The 14,056-nt window shown below is 35.7% G+C and overlaps 1 protein-coding gene across 3 annotated transcripts in view; it reads right to left on the reverse strand.

Moving 5' to 3' along the window:
- The window catches only part of LOC150105870 (CD151 antigen-like), a 133,662-nt gene extending 124,521 nt beyond the window's left edge, over positions 1-9,141 (reverse strand). For all 3 annotated transcript variants that reach the window (XR_016548459.1, XM_090394380.1, XM_090394379.1), the window contains exon 1: positions 9,039-9,141. Coding sequence is in view for 2 of the 3 variants with exons in the window: in XM_090394380.1 (XP_090250506.1) it covers positions 9,039-9,122 (84 nt within the window). In the remaining variant the exon portion in view is untranslated. The remainder of the gene's footprint in view (positions 1-9,038) is intronic.
- Positions 9,142-14,056: the final 4,915 nt, after the last annotated feature.

The raw sequence follows: 14,056 nt of genomic DNA on the forward strand, positions 1-14,056 counted from the left end.
CATTATTGTGACTCCTTCAGTTCTGCGCATATATTTCAATTCGGATGATTTAATTCTTCTTTCATCTGCTTTTTTTTTATTGTCCATATTTCACGACCATAAAGTAAGGTAGGTTTAGCCACTGTATTGTAGATTCTTATTTGTGTTTTTTTTTTGTACCTAATGGGTTTTAAAAAATTTAATTATAATGCCTGTTACTTTTAAAAAATTTGATAGCTTCGGTTCTATATCAGCTTCGTTTTCATATGACATTGTACATCCTTAATATTTGAATGTATTTACTTGCTCTATTATTTTGTTTTTTATTACTATTTTGCTTCTTATTGGATTAGCACCTTTGAAGGCCATAACTTTTGTTTCGTCTGCTGATATTTCCATACCATATGTTTTTGTCAGATTATTTAGACTGCATAATGATTTTTGTAGTTCACCTTCATTGTTTCCAAGGATTATTTGGTCATCAGCAAAAAGTAGAGTAGCTAATCTGTTGTTACGGTTTATCTCGAATCCTCCTTCATTAGTTATCTTCCATTCTTTTATGATTTTATCTATGTATATATTAAACTAGGGAGCTCTGCTCCCTGGTGCCTATGTTGCCCCTCACCTCTGTGTTCCGGACTGTTAGGCCAGTTCTCCTTGAATTCTGATGACTCGAATTTCGAAGTCTTCAAAAGGGGGCCTCCGTCCCCTGGCGCCCAATCCTCCGAGTTCCGGACTGGTAGGCCGGTTCTCCTTGAATTCTGCTGACTCGAATTTTGAAACCTCGAAAGGGGCGTTCCTCCCCCTGCCGCTTTACGGCACCCAACTCCCCCCCCCCCCCCCCAAGTTCCAGACTGGTAGGCTGGTTCTCCTTGAATTCTGAAAAGTCGAAAGGGGGTTCCGTCCCCCTGGCACCCATGCCAGAGGGACAGAACCCCCTTTCGATGGTTCTGCAGTTAAGCACTCAGGGTAGCCCCTGAGTTTCAAAACGTTTCAAATAACTTGACAAAAAACGTGACACAAAAACGTTACATAAAAAGGCTTATCATTTTATATATATAGGGTAGATAAAACCAGTGAGAGAGGAAAACCCTGACAAACTCCATTATTTATTGGTTTCCAGCTTGATGTTAAATTATTGTACTTTACAGATATTTTATTATCTTGATATATATTAAATAAGGCTCTAAAAAGTTGGTTTGGTATTTCATATTCTTCCAGGATTTCCCACAGTTTTTCTCTGATAATTATTATTATTACACCCTCCATGGAATCGACAGACTCATCATGGGAGGTTCATTCAACTTACAACATTCTTATCATACAGAATCTTAAAATCCTTAACACTCTTTTAATCAACAACACATTCTGGTAATGCGTTCCAATCAGTGACAATTCTTCATGTAAAAAATATATTCCTCACACCCCTCTTTACCACACTTTTATATAACTTCCAGGAATGACCTCTGGTTCTTCCCCTCTCACGTTCCACTCTTTTTATAATCCCCTCTGGATTAATCTGATAAAATCCTCTCATAAACTTAATTGTCTCTATTATATCATCTCTCTCCCTCCTATCCACCAATCTCTGCAATCCACATTTCTTCAATCTCATTCTCTCCATAGCCAGCATTCCAAATTCCTGATATTGTCTTGGTCACTCGTCTCTGGACCCTCCCCAATGTCTCCACATCACACTGTTTCAATTAGTAATTTTAATGTAAATGCAGAGTCTATGCAAGACCTGCCTTTTCTGAATCCATTTTGTTCTTCTATTAATTTTGGGTCTACTATACGTTTCAGTTTATATGCTAAGATTTTTTCATATACTTTATGAAATTTTATTACATAGTACCTGTAAGTTGATGCCATGATAATTGTTACAATCAGATTTGTGTTCTTTTTTTGTGGGTATGTTCGTCTTTCCAAATCATATTATAAAAGTTAAGCAACCTGAGTAAGAATTCAAGTCCTGCATATTTGATAAGCTCCAAGTTTATGTTGTTCTTCTCCTGTAGCCTTTACTGTTTTGCTTTGGGTTAATGATTCTGTTAATTCTTCTAGGATGATGTTTTCCAAGTTGTCTGAGATAGGGTGGTTTTCTTCAAAACAGAAAACCACAAAGGGTGGTTTTCTGTTTTGAATGTTTTCATCATACCATAGATCGAATTCTGTCATGTTTCTATTTTAATGCTATTAATGTCTCCTTTTTCTCTAGTTTCAATACTTAGATCTTTAAGGATTTCATATGTGTTAGGTCTTTTGGGTATACAGCCTCTCTCTAATTTTGTTACAAAATTGTTCCATCTGTTTCTGTTTATTCTCCTGCATGCTGCTTTTTCTTTTCCACTTTTTCTTTGTTCCTGCACTTCCTTTTGCAGATTTTGTCATGATATTTAAGTTTGACCATTCTTCTTCTTCTTCTATGTTCTGATTTTCTTTTATATTTATCATCCAGTTCTTTATTTTTTTTTGGTACAAACCTTTAATACTATTGGCGTCTAGAAGTCTAACTTTACAGGATTTAAAATTTCTATTTCCCTTATAGTTTTTTTTGTTTATCATCTTCGTTCCCATTTTATTTTTCCAGTTAAGATTTAATGATCTGATTATATTTCAGATCCTATGTATACTCTTGTATCTATTATCATTTATGACATTTTGATATTGCTGATTATGTAATCAACAATGTTTAATATGTTTAAAGAAGGTGTTCATTATTTTTAGGCTATTGCTTATAGTAAAATCTCTTAATCCATTTCCATTCCTATTACAGTCAAGTTCTCTATAGGTCCTATGTTTGATTTATATGGTTTATTGCATTAAGATTGCCTATTACCAAGATCATTAGGATTGGTCTTATTTAAAATGTTCTGCAGTTGTGTGTAAAAATTTTCTGAGTCCCCCATTTTTCCTTCTTCAGGTGCATAAGTTCCAATCATAACCTTATAAAAAGGGATAATATCTCTGTATCTCTACTTATCAGGTTTTGCTTGGTTAAACTGATAACCATTATCCTTTACCCACATTATCAATTACATCAGTGGGAAACAAATGAATATGCCTCTTAAATTAATCATTATATCATTCATATATAAATTAAACAGTAGTGGCCCTAGTACAGAGTGGAGTCATTCCACTAGTCACCTGCATTCTCCAGGATTCTACTCACACAAATTTAATCTAAACTCATAGGGAGAATTGCGCATACCTGCCACCTATTTTATTAAAAAAGCCAAATAATTTCTTCTGTGCCATTATAAACAAATGTTGAGAAAAAAAAATGTTATCGAGTCTTTGATGATGATTTTGAATAACACTGTTAGGACTGCACATGCATTAATTATATTGGTAGGTTTCTGAATTCAGAATGGTTCCAAAACACTCGCAGACAGGCAGGGCCAGTGATATGACATGGCAGAAACTGAAAAAACAATCAAAAACATTTAGATTGTGCTTTTAAAATCAATAAAAGAAATTATATTTTTAGGGGGAAAATAAAGAAAAAAAAAAAACTGCAATAATTCTCGACTTTCCAAGCTTTCAAACTTTCTGCATATTCCATCATTCGGTACAAGACTACTCCTCTTATATCACATATTTATTCACAAAATGTTACCCCCATTTAACACCACTAATCAAAAGCACATCTCTGATTATCCTCTTACAGAATGTCTACATCTCAGCTCTATAACTTAAAAGCCTTTTTGAAGTCAACATACCAAACATGTGATCATTTCTGGAAATTTAAGTTTTCCGAAATGCTAAACATTTCTCAAGGATCTTCCTCTGTGAAAGTATTTGGTCTATACAGCGTCTTCTCCTTCTGAATCCACCTTAGTCAAAGTTAAGTTGTTTGTCAATGAAGTCCTTTATGAACAAATCTGCCTATTGTCTATTCATCTGGAATAGACAACAAGTTGATTTCCCTATCATTTTTGCACAATGTGCAATCTCATTTCTTAAAAATGGACCCTATTATGTTTTTGGTGAAGTATCTTGGATTTTTAAAATAGAAAATTTCAGAATCTCAGTCAAGGCAAATCACTATATTCTCTACCTCTTTTTAGCATTTCTGCAGTAAACTTATCATATCTTGGTAATTATTATTATTCAGGCCTCCATGGAGTCAAAAAGACTCATTGTTGGAGGTCCTTCCTAGGAAGCACAAAATCTATCATAACACTCCTTGAAGTCACTAACTGTTCTTGCTCTTACACTATCAGGAATGCATTCCACAGTTCAACCACCCTCCATGCAAAGAAACCACTCCTCACCCTCTTGCTCACAACTTCCTTTTGCAACTTCCAGGGATGCCTTCCCCCCCCCCTTGTCATCGCTCCTTCCCACTGTTCCACCAAGGAAAAGAACTTCCCAGTGTCAACCGTGTAATTACCTCTCAACAGTTTAAAAGTCACAATCATATCACCTCTCCTTCTATCTACCAAACTCTGCAGTCCACATTCCCTCAGCCAATCCTCATAACTAATATTGTACAGTCCTGAAACCATATTTGTTATCCACCTCTGTACCCTTTCCACAGTTAATTTATCCTCTTCAAATCCTGGGGACCAAATTTGAAAACAATAATTTAATTGTGGTCTGATCAGTCTTATGCAATGCAATGATAACTCTTATCTCTGCAGGTCAGCATCCTTCTCAATATTGCAGCAATCCTCTGGGTTACCTTCATTACCTTTGCAATATGTTCCCTGAATTTCAGTTTTCTATCAATCATCACCCCAGATCTCTTCCTCCTCCCCCTACTTCCTCAAGTACAGCTCCTCCAATCGAGTATGCAGCCTCCCATCGATGTATCCCAAATTTCAAGACTTTACATGTTGCTGCATTAAACCGACACCCCATTCATTTGCCAATCTGTTTAGTTTATTCAAATCCTCTTGCAGGGCTGCTGCATCTGCACGATTACTAATAACCCTTCCCAGCTTCACATCATCTGCAAATAACTGAATATCCCCCTGCAATCCATTGACAATGTAATTGATATAAAGGTTAAACAATGCAGGTCCCAGTACTAAGCCCTGTGGGACCCCACTCTGCATTTAATCCTTTTAACTACAAAATAAATAACCTTTTGCCTCCTTGATACTGCCCCACCACACACAACTCTCTGATACTTATCAGACAGCCAATCCTGAATCCAGTTGACTAACCCGACATTTAAACCCATGTGCTGGTACTTAAATATCAGCTTATCATGTTGCACCCTGTCAAATGCCTTTGCAAAATCCAAAAAAAAAATGGCAGTATACACCTTTCCCTCATAAACTGCTCTTGTCACTTTATTATAAAAGGCAATCATATTACTAAAGCAAGCAGTGGTGCACCCAGGATTTAATCTTGTGTGTGTGGGGGGGGGGGGAGGAGTTGAATGGATAAAAATATATTTAATGCAGTGAATTTGCATTAAAAATACTTTTATCCATTCAACTAAAATTCGTTAAATTTCATTCATTAAATAAAATTCATTAGGTGATTATAAAAATTTATTTAAAGAATAAAATCCAGTTTTCTTTTCTTTTTACAAAGCTCTTGAATTATTTCAGTCGTGGTTACATTAATTTCCCTGTGTATATATAGCAAAGCCAGTCCGTTCAATTGTGATTGTGTCATGGTATATCTTAAATAGGTTTTTAAAAGGCTTAAGTTAGAAAATGACCTTTCACTGATGCATGTTGTTACCGGAAGCATAGCAAATATTTTTAATAAGTTATAGATGTTAGGATGTATCATTTTGTCACACTTTGAAACTGCATCAACGGCATTTTGGGATGGAGCTATTGCAAACGGTTTTTCAAATTTCTTATACCACAACTTGAATTCGGAGTTCAAAATTGCTCTATTTGTATAAGGCAAATCACCGGCATAAAATTCACACAACTGACGAAAATCTTCCAATGCACTTGCTGTTGGAGCATCTTTTCCATTTGGTAGAAGAGAAAAAACATTTTTCAAAATGTTGCAGTGCCGAGTGAAACAATCCTGAAGTTGAGTCAATATCTGATCAATAAATGGAATGAAAATAATTCTCCTGAAATACTCTTCAACAGAATTATTTCAGTTGCTGGAATATTGGACCTTAATGTTTGTTTTCATGTAGTCCTTGGCTTTTTAATGTCAATATTAAAATTATTGGCTTTTACAAATGCTTCATCATAAATATCTTTAAATGAAGACTCTGGTGTTTCACGAATGGTATTTAATTGAGGTACAACATCATCAACAAAACTGAAGGCAATTAAGAGGTCACTGTCTGATTTTTGCATTATTTTAGACAATGGTAAGGTGTACGCAAATATTTTTACAAGCTAAATAAAGATATTATAAAACCAAATTCACATAGCAAATTATTCAAAAGTTTTGCGTTAAAGGACAAGTCTCTGTCTTCCCAAGAAATGATTGTTTCAAGACTATTAATCATTGCATCATATATTGAAAGTTTATTTTTCACTTGGTTAGACTATAATAAATTCAGTTTAATCCTTTATCCAAGCGTGAGCAAACAAAGTTTGCACCTGAAAGTATCTTCAGGACTGGGGTAAGGTAGTACAACACCAGGCAACTCATTGCAAAGGTGGAGCAAGATAACATCACTCCAATCTCAGTATCTCCCATAATGCAAAACACATCTCCTTTGCAGATATGTATAATGTTATGCATTAAGGGAAGGGGCCATTACCCAGACTAGTTTCGACCTTTATTGAGGTCTCTTCAGTGGGAGCCAGGCCCAAGTGGAGATACCACGCAGAAGCATTAGCAAGGTCATCTCTACCTATAGGAGTTGCAAAACGGTGTGCCACCTTTTTATTAAATTACTCTGGATTTAGAGAATATAATAAATTTAGACTATAATAAATTTAGTCTAACCAAGACTAAATTTATTATGTTGGTAATCCCCCACGTATGTGGGGATTACCAACAGTTGAGAAAAATTGTGCCATTTATAACATAAATCTAAAAGCATGTTTTGAATATAAATGGAAACATAATTAACTTGGAAGTAAACAAGTAAAAGTGTATCATCATCGAACAAAGTTTTAATTTTTATTAAACAAATAAATAACATGATATAATTATTTACTATTTATTTTTAATGAGATGGACGAGCTTCTCGGCATTGCAGAGTTGCTGGAAATCTGGCTCAATTGGTCAACTTCAGTTGAAGATAGGCACACACACACACTAAGACGAATTCTGTATTTTGTTTTTATTTGAAGGAACGATGAAAATCCTTTCTCGCAAAGATAGGTTGTAGGAAACTGCATGATGATTTTCGATGTTTCTTCAGATAATTCGGGAAATTCATTTCTCACTGAAGGCAAGATCCAGAATCGAGCCAAACCACGATCACAGAAATGCATTTTAAGCCCACTGTCACTTGAAAGCTCAATTAGCTGTTCTTTTTTTCGATAACGAAAGGTCGTTCTCGTGACTGCAAGACTGAAATGGATAGTGAACCCACAGAAATTTCTTATAAAAGTGATTCGGAAAATATATTTCCAAATTCTGTTTCAGAGTTTTGAGGTGGACACAAATGCCTTCCTAGTGGTTAAATTCTAAACTAATAAGTTTCGGGGCCCCTATACAAAACAACCAATTGTATTTACCTTTTGAATACTGTCCAGGGAAGCTCCAAACCTCCCCGTCCCTTTCATCACACGTTCATAATCAGGCTACTGTTGATATTGATTTATGTACACATTCAAAACTGTAAACAATTGTTGAATAATAACACAATAATGTAGGCTTAATTACCGTAAAGGGAGAAAAGTCACAAAACAGAAAAATGTTCCTACAAAATAACAATTGTATTTACCTATCAATGAAATCCACTGGTTGAGTGTCCAGCAAGTCAGCAAATCTTTTCTTTCGTTCAGCGTATTAATATTATTGCATTGCAACTAATGGGAATTTTGTGTTTCTGTGGATTCGTTATAGACCTCTTTCTCTTCAGAAACTACACATAAACTGTCATTACAAACTCGTTTTGTATTATCACTGTCATCCAAGCTATTTTTCTGTTTAAAGAAGGTATCAATGTACTTATCCATAATTGAAATACCGTACTTACTCGAATAAAACTCGTACCCCTGATTTTACTTTTTGAAAAAAGAAATTAAAAGTTTTGCATATACCTCGCAAATGAAAAAAAGCTGAAACACATTCAAAGTGGGGTATAGTAATTTGCTCCTGCGGTAACCAACATGCCCTCCCCAATAGTCACTATATTGCAGAGGCAAGAAAAACAAGTACTTTTATTATGTCAGTGAATATATATAGTGAATGTTGTTGTGGCAGTTTCACATATGGAATTCGATTGAAGAGAATTAGCATTTCAAGTCAACTGGCAGCTTGCTTTTATTTTTCAGTCATGCGATTTCCTAAAAATATATAAATGCTGGGATTAACTCATAACACACTTTGTCCAAGTATTACTTAGCACTTCTGAAGATATCTTGAGCCTTGGTTGGAGGAGGAAACCCTTCAACAATAAAAATCAATAAACAACAAACAATTGGTTGAAATGTGGTCACATGGACAACACATGTTCACTTCAAATCTGACAAAACAGCAAGGGAAAGTGGAAGCAATAAAACCGTATTGTTGTTCACTTAATCCCTCTTTCATTACTCGTCATTCTGCCGCTACAAATTAAAATAGTGGCAGAATGTTCATTCCATGAACATTCTGCTGCTATTTTAATTCTGGGCTTGGCCCCCTCCCTGTGTGCGCCACTGAAAGCAAGAGCTCCCCCTTAACAAATCCATGTTGATTCTCACAGATAACATTACCTTCGTCTGCCCAACGATATATATAGTCCCTCACTAATTTTTCTAAGACCTTAACTACTAATGACACACGAACTGGCCTATAATTAGATTCCAGTCTACTACCACCCTTATGCAATGGCACTAGTAACAAATATAACATATCAGATGTATAACTATAATGTGTTTAATTTTTAATTCTTAGTGCTCTGCATTTAATCCTTTTAACCACAAAATAAATAATCAAGAGAAAGGAAACTTTATACTCACACAAGTCAAAATAACACGAGGAAATCTTCTGCTTAAGAAGTATCCCAGTAAACAAACTGATATAATGAAAGAACCAGTGAACATAAGCAAATCTCCACCAGAATCGTATATCATGTATCCAGTCAGCAGTAGTACACGGTCAGTCTTCATTCTTGCCATTACTCCAGTGATATAAAGAATCATTCCTGTTGCCTGTTTGGATAGAGTAAATAACGAGCAATATCATATAATAATATATCAACTATGTATAAAAAGGCTTAAGTATTGGTGATGATTCATAATTACATTTTATGGTATGGTATAAACAACACCAATACTAGTGAAATGACTTCCTAATGGCTCATTATAATCCTCCATTTACAGAAAACCTACTCAAACAGGAAGGTATTTATATAAGCAATCATACCACCACTCTTCCCAACAGCATGGCATCCTCAACACTTACTGAGCCAGGGCTGTTTGTTCAAATGACGTAGCCCTTGAGACTGAGGTCAGGGACTTTTGCAAAATCTTTTAACCAATGGCTACTGACCTCAGTCTCAAGGTCTCAGCAAAACCATTCCCATCCCATACATTAAGGATATATTAGAAAAAATAGCCAAACTTCTGTGCAAAATATGATCTCTTTGTACAGACATAGATCAGTTAATATCTGCCTTTGGATACTTCTTCACACAGAATCAGGAGGAAAATATCTTTATTACATAGAAGTCGTTATAGGTCTGAGAAACTATTTTTAGAAACAGATTCATGTTGAAAGTTCATTTTTCACTTGGTTAGACTATAATAAATTTAGTTTAATCCTTTATCCAAGTGTGAGCACAAAGTATGCACCTGAAAGTATCTTCAGGACTGGGGTAAGGTAGTATAACATCGGACAACTCGTTGCAAAGGTGGAGCAAACTAACATCACTCCTATCTCAGTATCTCCCATAATGCAAAACACATCTCCTTGCGGATATGTATAATGTTATGCATTAAGGGAAGGGCCACTACCCAGACTAGTTTCAACCTTTATTTATTTCGACTGTTTGGCAACTCCTATAGGTAGAGATGACCTTGCTAATGCTTCTGCCTGGTATCTCCACGTGGGCCTGGCTCCCACTGAAAAGACCTCAATAAAGGTCGAAACTAGTCTGGGTAGTGGCCCTTCCCTTAATGCATAACATTATACATATCCACAAGGAGATGTGTTTTGCATTATGGGAGATACTGAGATAGGAGTGATGTTAGCTTGCTCCACCTTTGCAACAAGTTGCCCGATGTTGTACTATCTTACCCCAGTCCTGAAGATACTTTCAGGTGCAAACTTTGTTTGCTCACACTTGGATAAAGGATTAAACTAAATTTATTATTAGAAACAGCTTCAGTTATGAATCACTCTCCTAACCTTAACAAGTATGGGTGCATTAATTTACCAAAGATATGGAAGACCATAATTTTAAGACATAATAGCCTGATTTACTTCTAAATTAATTTTGCAGTTATCCGACCCAAAGAAGGTGCCATATAAGTGCATACAGCAGTTCTGTTGTCAGCTGCATTTAAGTTGTTTTCCTCAATTACACTGTTTAGTGCTGTGTGCACAATTATAATCAAGTATAATGGGGCTCTGATGATGCAAGTTAGAAAATATTCATCATCATCACCCATGGTTCCAATGCCCATTGGTGTCTGATACCTGTTTCACCATCCTTTGCCACTTCTCTCTGTCCACCGCAAGATGGACAGAGAGAAGTTTCCTTTTGCATCATATACCTACTCTCACCTTGGCCATCCTCTACTATTTATACCATCCACTGTACTTCTATTTATACCATCAAGGAATGATCTTTCTGCTATTATTCATCCTGCAGATATGTCCAAAAAAATAATTTTCTTTGAATTTTTTTCTGCATTAGATTTTCTTTGCAGTTCACTTTGCAATACAGTTCATTTGTTCCCTTTTGTACCCATCCAATTCAAGGAATATTTTTACAACATCTTCTTTGAAAAGCCAACATTGGTCACACAGTGAAATATCATCATCATCAAATTCCTGACATTTACCCTCAAGGGGTGTACAGGATATGATACTACTACATGAAAAATTTTCATAATTACACAATTTTCTGCCAAATCAATCTGTTACCAGTCAAAGCTACAACATTGTCAGAACTTATATTTATATATCTATCTTCTAAGGCACTTTTCACCATATCACTCCACCTATATCTGGGTTGGCAGGAAAAAGACCCAGTCTTCCTCTGGGTCTTTTTCCTGCCAACCTAGCAGAGACCACTTGTTTGGCTAATCTTTCCTCGCCCATTCTGTTTAACTGACCATATCACCTGAGATTAGCTGTGCTAATGCATTCCTGGATGCTGACAATGTCAAGTTCTTTCCTAATATCCTCGTTTTTAATATGATATTGCCATTGATGCCATCTGTTCACACCCATAAATTTTTCTCAGAACTCTCATATCTGTGGTCTCTAGTCTTTGGTCAAGTGTTCTACTTCTGATCCAGCTCTCAGATCCATAAGTTAAAATTGGTTTGAAAACTGCTAATTTAGTGTTTTGACTAATTTCTCTCTTATTCCATATAAATTTATTCAGTTAACTTCCTACCATACACCAGCTTTGTTGATTCTGTTGTCTGTTTCCATATTTAATTTACTATCTTCACTAAAAATCGCGCCTAAGTAGCTGAAATGTTTTACCTGTTCTATAGATTCTCCATTCACAATGCAGCTGATATTTTCACTGTTTCTGCCTGTTTTCATTATCTTTGTCTTGTTATTGCTGACCTTCATACCATATCTATCACAACAGTTATTCAATTTAGTCAGGGAATCTTGGAGACTTGCAGCAGATTTATTTAGAAGTATAACATCATCCGCATAAAGCAAGGAGCTGACATTATCATCTCCAATTTTGATATCAGGTTTAATACCACTTCATAATGTAATCCATATAGATAATGAATAACAGAGGGGATAATGTACATCCTTGTCTGACACCAGATTTAACATTAAACCATCTCCCTGTACTTCCTTCAATTCTAACTGCTGACTTACAACTCAAAGAAATACTAAGTATTGCTTGATATAATGATCCACTGACACCATACAACTGTAGCATTTTGAATAGCTTCTCTCTTGGCACCTTGTCATATGCTTTTTCCAGATCTACAAAACTTAAATACAGATCTTTGTTATATTCCCATGACTTTTCAACTATTTGTCTAAAAGTGAATATCTGATCCTGACAGTCTCTATTTAGCCTGAATCCAGCTTGTTACTCACCAAGCTTCTCTTCCACAATCCTTCTCAGTTGTTTCTCAAGTATACTCGCATAAATCTTACCAGGAACACTCAGTAGAGAAATACCTCTGTAATTCTCACAATTAGTTTTATTTCCCTTTTTATATATGGGTACTATGAGACCTCTACTCCAATCATCTGGAATTTGTCCTTCTGTCCAGGTCCTCTAAACTATGCAGTGTAGCCATGTAAAACTTTTATACCTCTATACTTGAGCATTTCTGGTCTAATATCATCTAATCCAGCTGCCGTTCTACATTTCAGACTTTTGATGGCTTTTTCTACTTCAAGCATGGATATGTATTCCTGATTGCATGCCTGGTCAGTGTTTTTTTATCACTGTGCTGTCATCACTGCTAGTTTCATTTAGCAATTTTTCGAAGTAATTACTCCATACTTCAAGGATATCTTTTTCTCCGGTTTTCATATCACCTTTATCATCTCTAATTCCTTTTACAGCACTCTTTCCTCCATTTCTGAGCTTCTTCAACAACCTCCAGAATATCTTGCCACCTTTCTTGATATTTATTTTCTATGTTCTTACCAAAGTCTTATCATCTCCAATTTTGATATCAGGTTTAATACCACTTCATAATGTAATCCATATAGATAATGAATAACAGAGGGGATAATGTACATCCTTGTCTGACACCAGATTTAACATTAAACCATCTCCCTGTACTTCCTTCAATTCTAACTGCTGACTTACAACTCAAAGAAATACTAAGTATTGCTTGATATAATGATCCACTGACACCATACAACTGTAGCATTTTGAATAGCTTCTCTCTTGGCACCTTGTCATATGCTTTTTCCAGATCTACAAAACTTAAATACAGATCTTTGTTATATTCCCATGACTTTTCAACTATTTGTCTAAAAGTGAATATCTGATCCTGACAGTCTCTATTTAGCCTGAATCCAGCTTGTTACTCACCAAGCTTCTCTTCCACAATCCTTCTCAGTTGTTTCTCAAGTATACTCGCATAAATCTTACCAGGAACACTCAGTAGAGAAATACCTCTGTAATTCTCACAATTAGTTTTATTTCCCTTTTTATATATGGGTACTATGAGACCTCTACTCCAATCATCTGGAATTTGTCCTTCTGTCCAGGTCCTCTAAACTATGCAGTGTAGCCATGTAAAACTTTTATACCTCTATACTTGAGCATTTCTGGTCTAATATCATCTAATCCAGCTGCCGTTCTACATTTCAGACTTTTGATGGCTTTTTCTACTTCAAGCATGGATATGTATTCCTGATTGCATGCCTGGTCAGTGTTTTTTTATCACTGTGCTGTCATCACTGCTAGTTTCATTTAGCAATTTTTCGAAGTAATTACTCCATACTTCAAGGATATCTTTTTCTCCGGTTTTCATATCACCTTTATCATCTCTAATTCCTTTTACAGCACTCTTTCCTCCATTTCTGAGCTTCTTCAACAACCTCCAGAATATCTTGCCACCTTTCTTGATATTTATTTTCTATGTTCTTACCAAAGTCTTCCCATAACTTCTGTGTTTAGCTAAACACTGTGTTTCCACAGTGTTTAGCTTTCTTACATTTGTCTCTGTATTCTCTAAGAGCACAAGCTGACTTATTTGCCAGGAACTTTTGATATGCTTTCTTCTTTTCCTTCACTGCCTCTTTAACTTCCTGTGTCCACCTGGGATTTCTGATTTTTCTATCCTTGCAGACAACCTCACCACAT

The sequence above is a fragment of the Typopeltis vanoorti genome, chromosome 6 (genome assembly GCF_054136105.1).
Source record: "Typopeltis vanoorti isolate ZY-2024b chromosome 6, IOZ_Tvanoo_1.0, whole genome shotgun sequence".
Taxonomy (NCBI): Eukaryota; Metazoa; Arthropoda; class Arachnida; order Uropygi; family Thelyphonidae; genus Typopeltis; species Typopeltis vanoorti.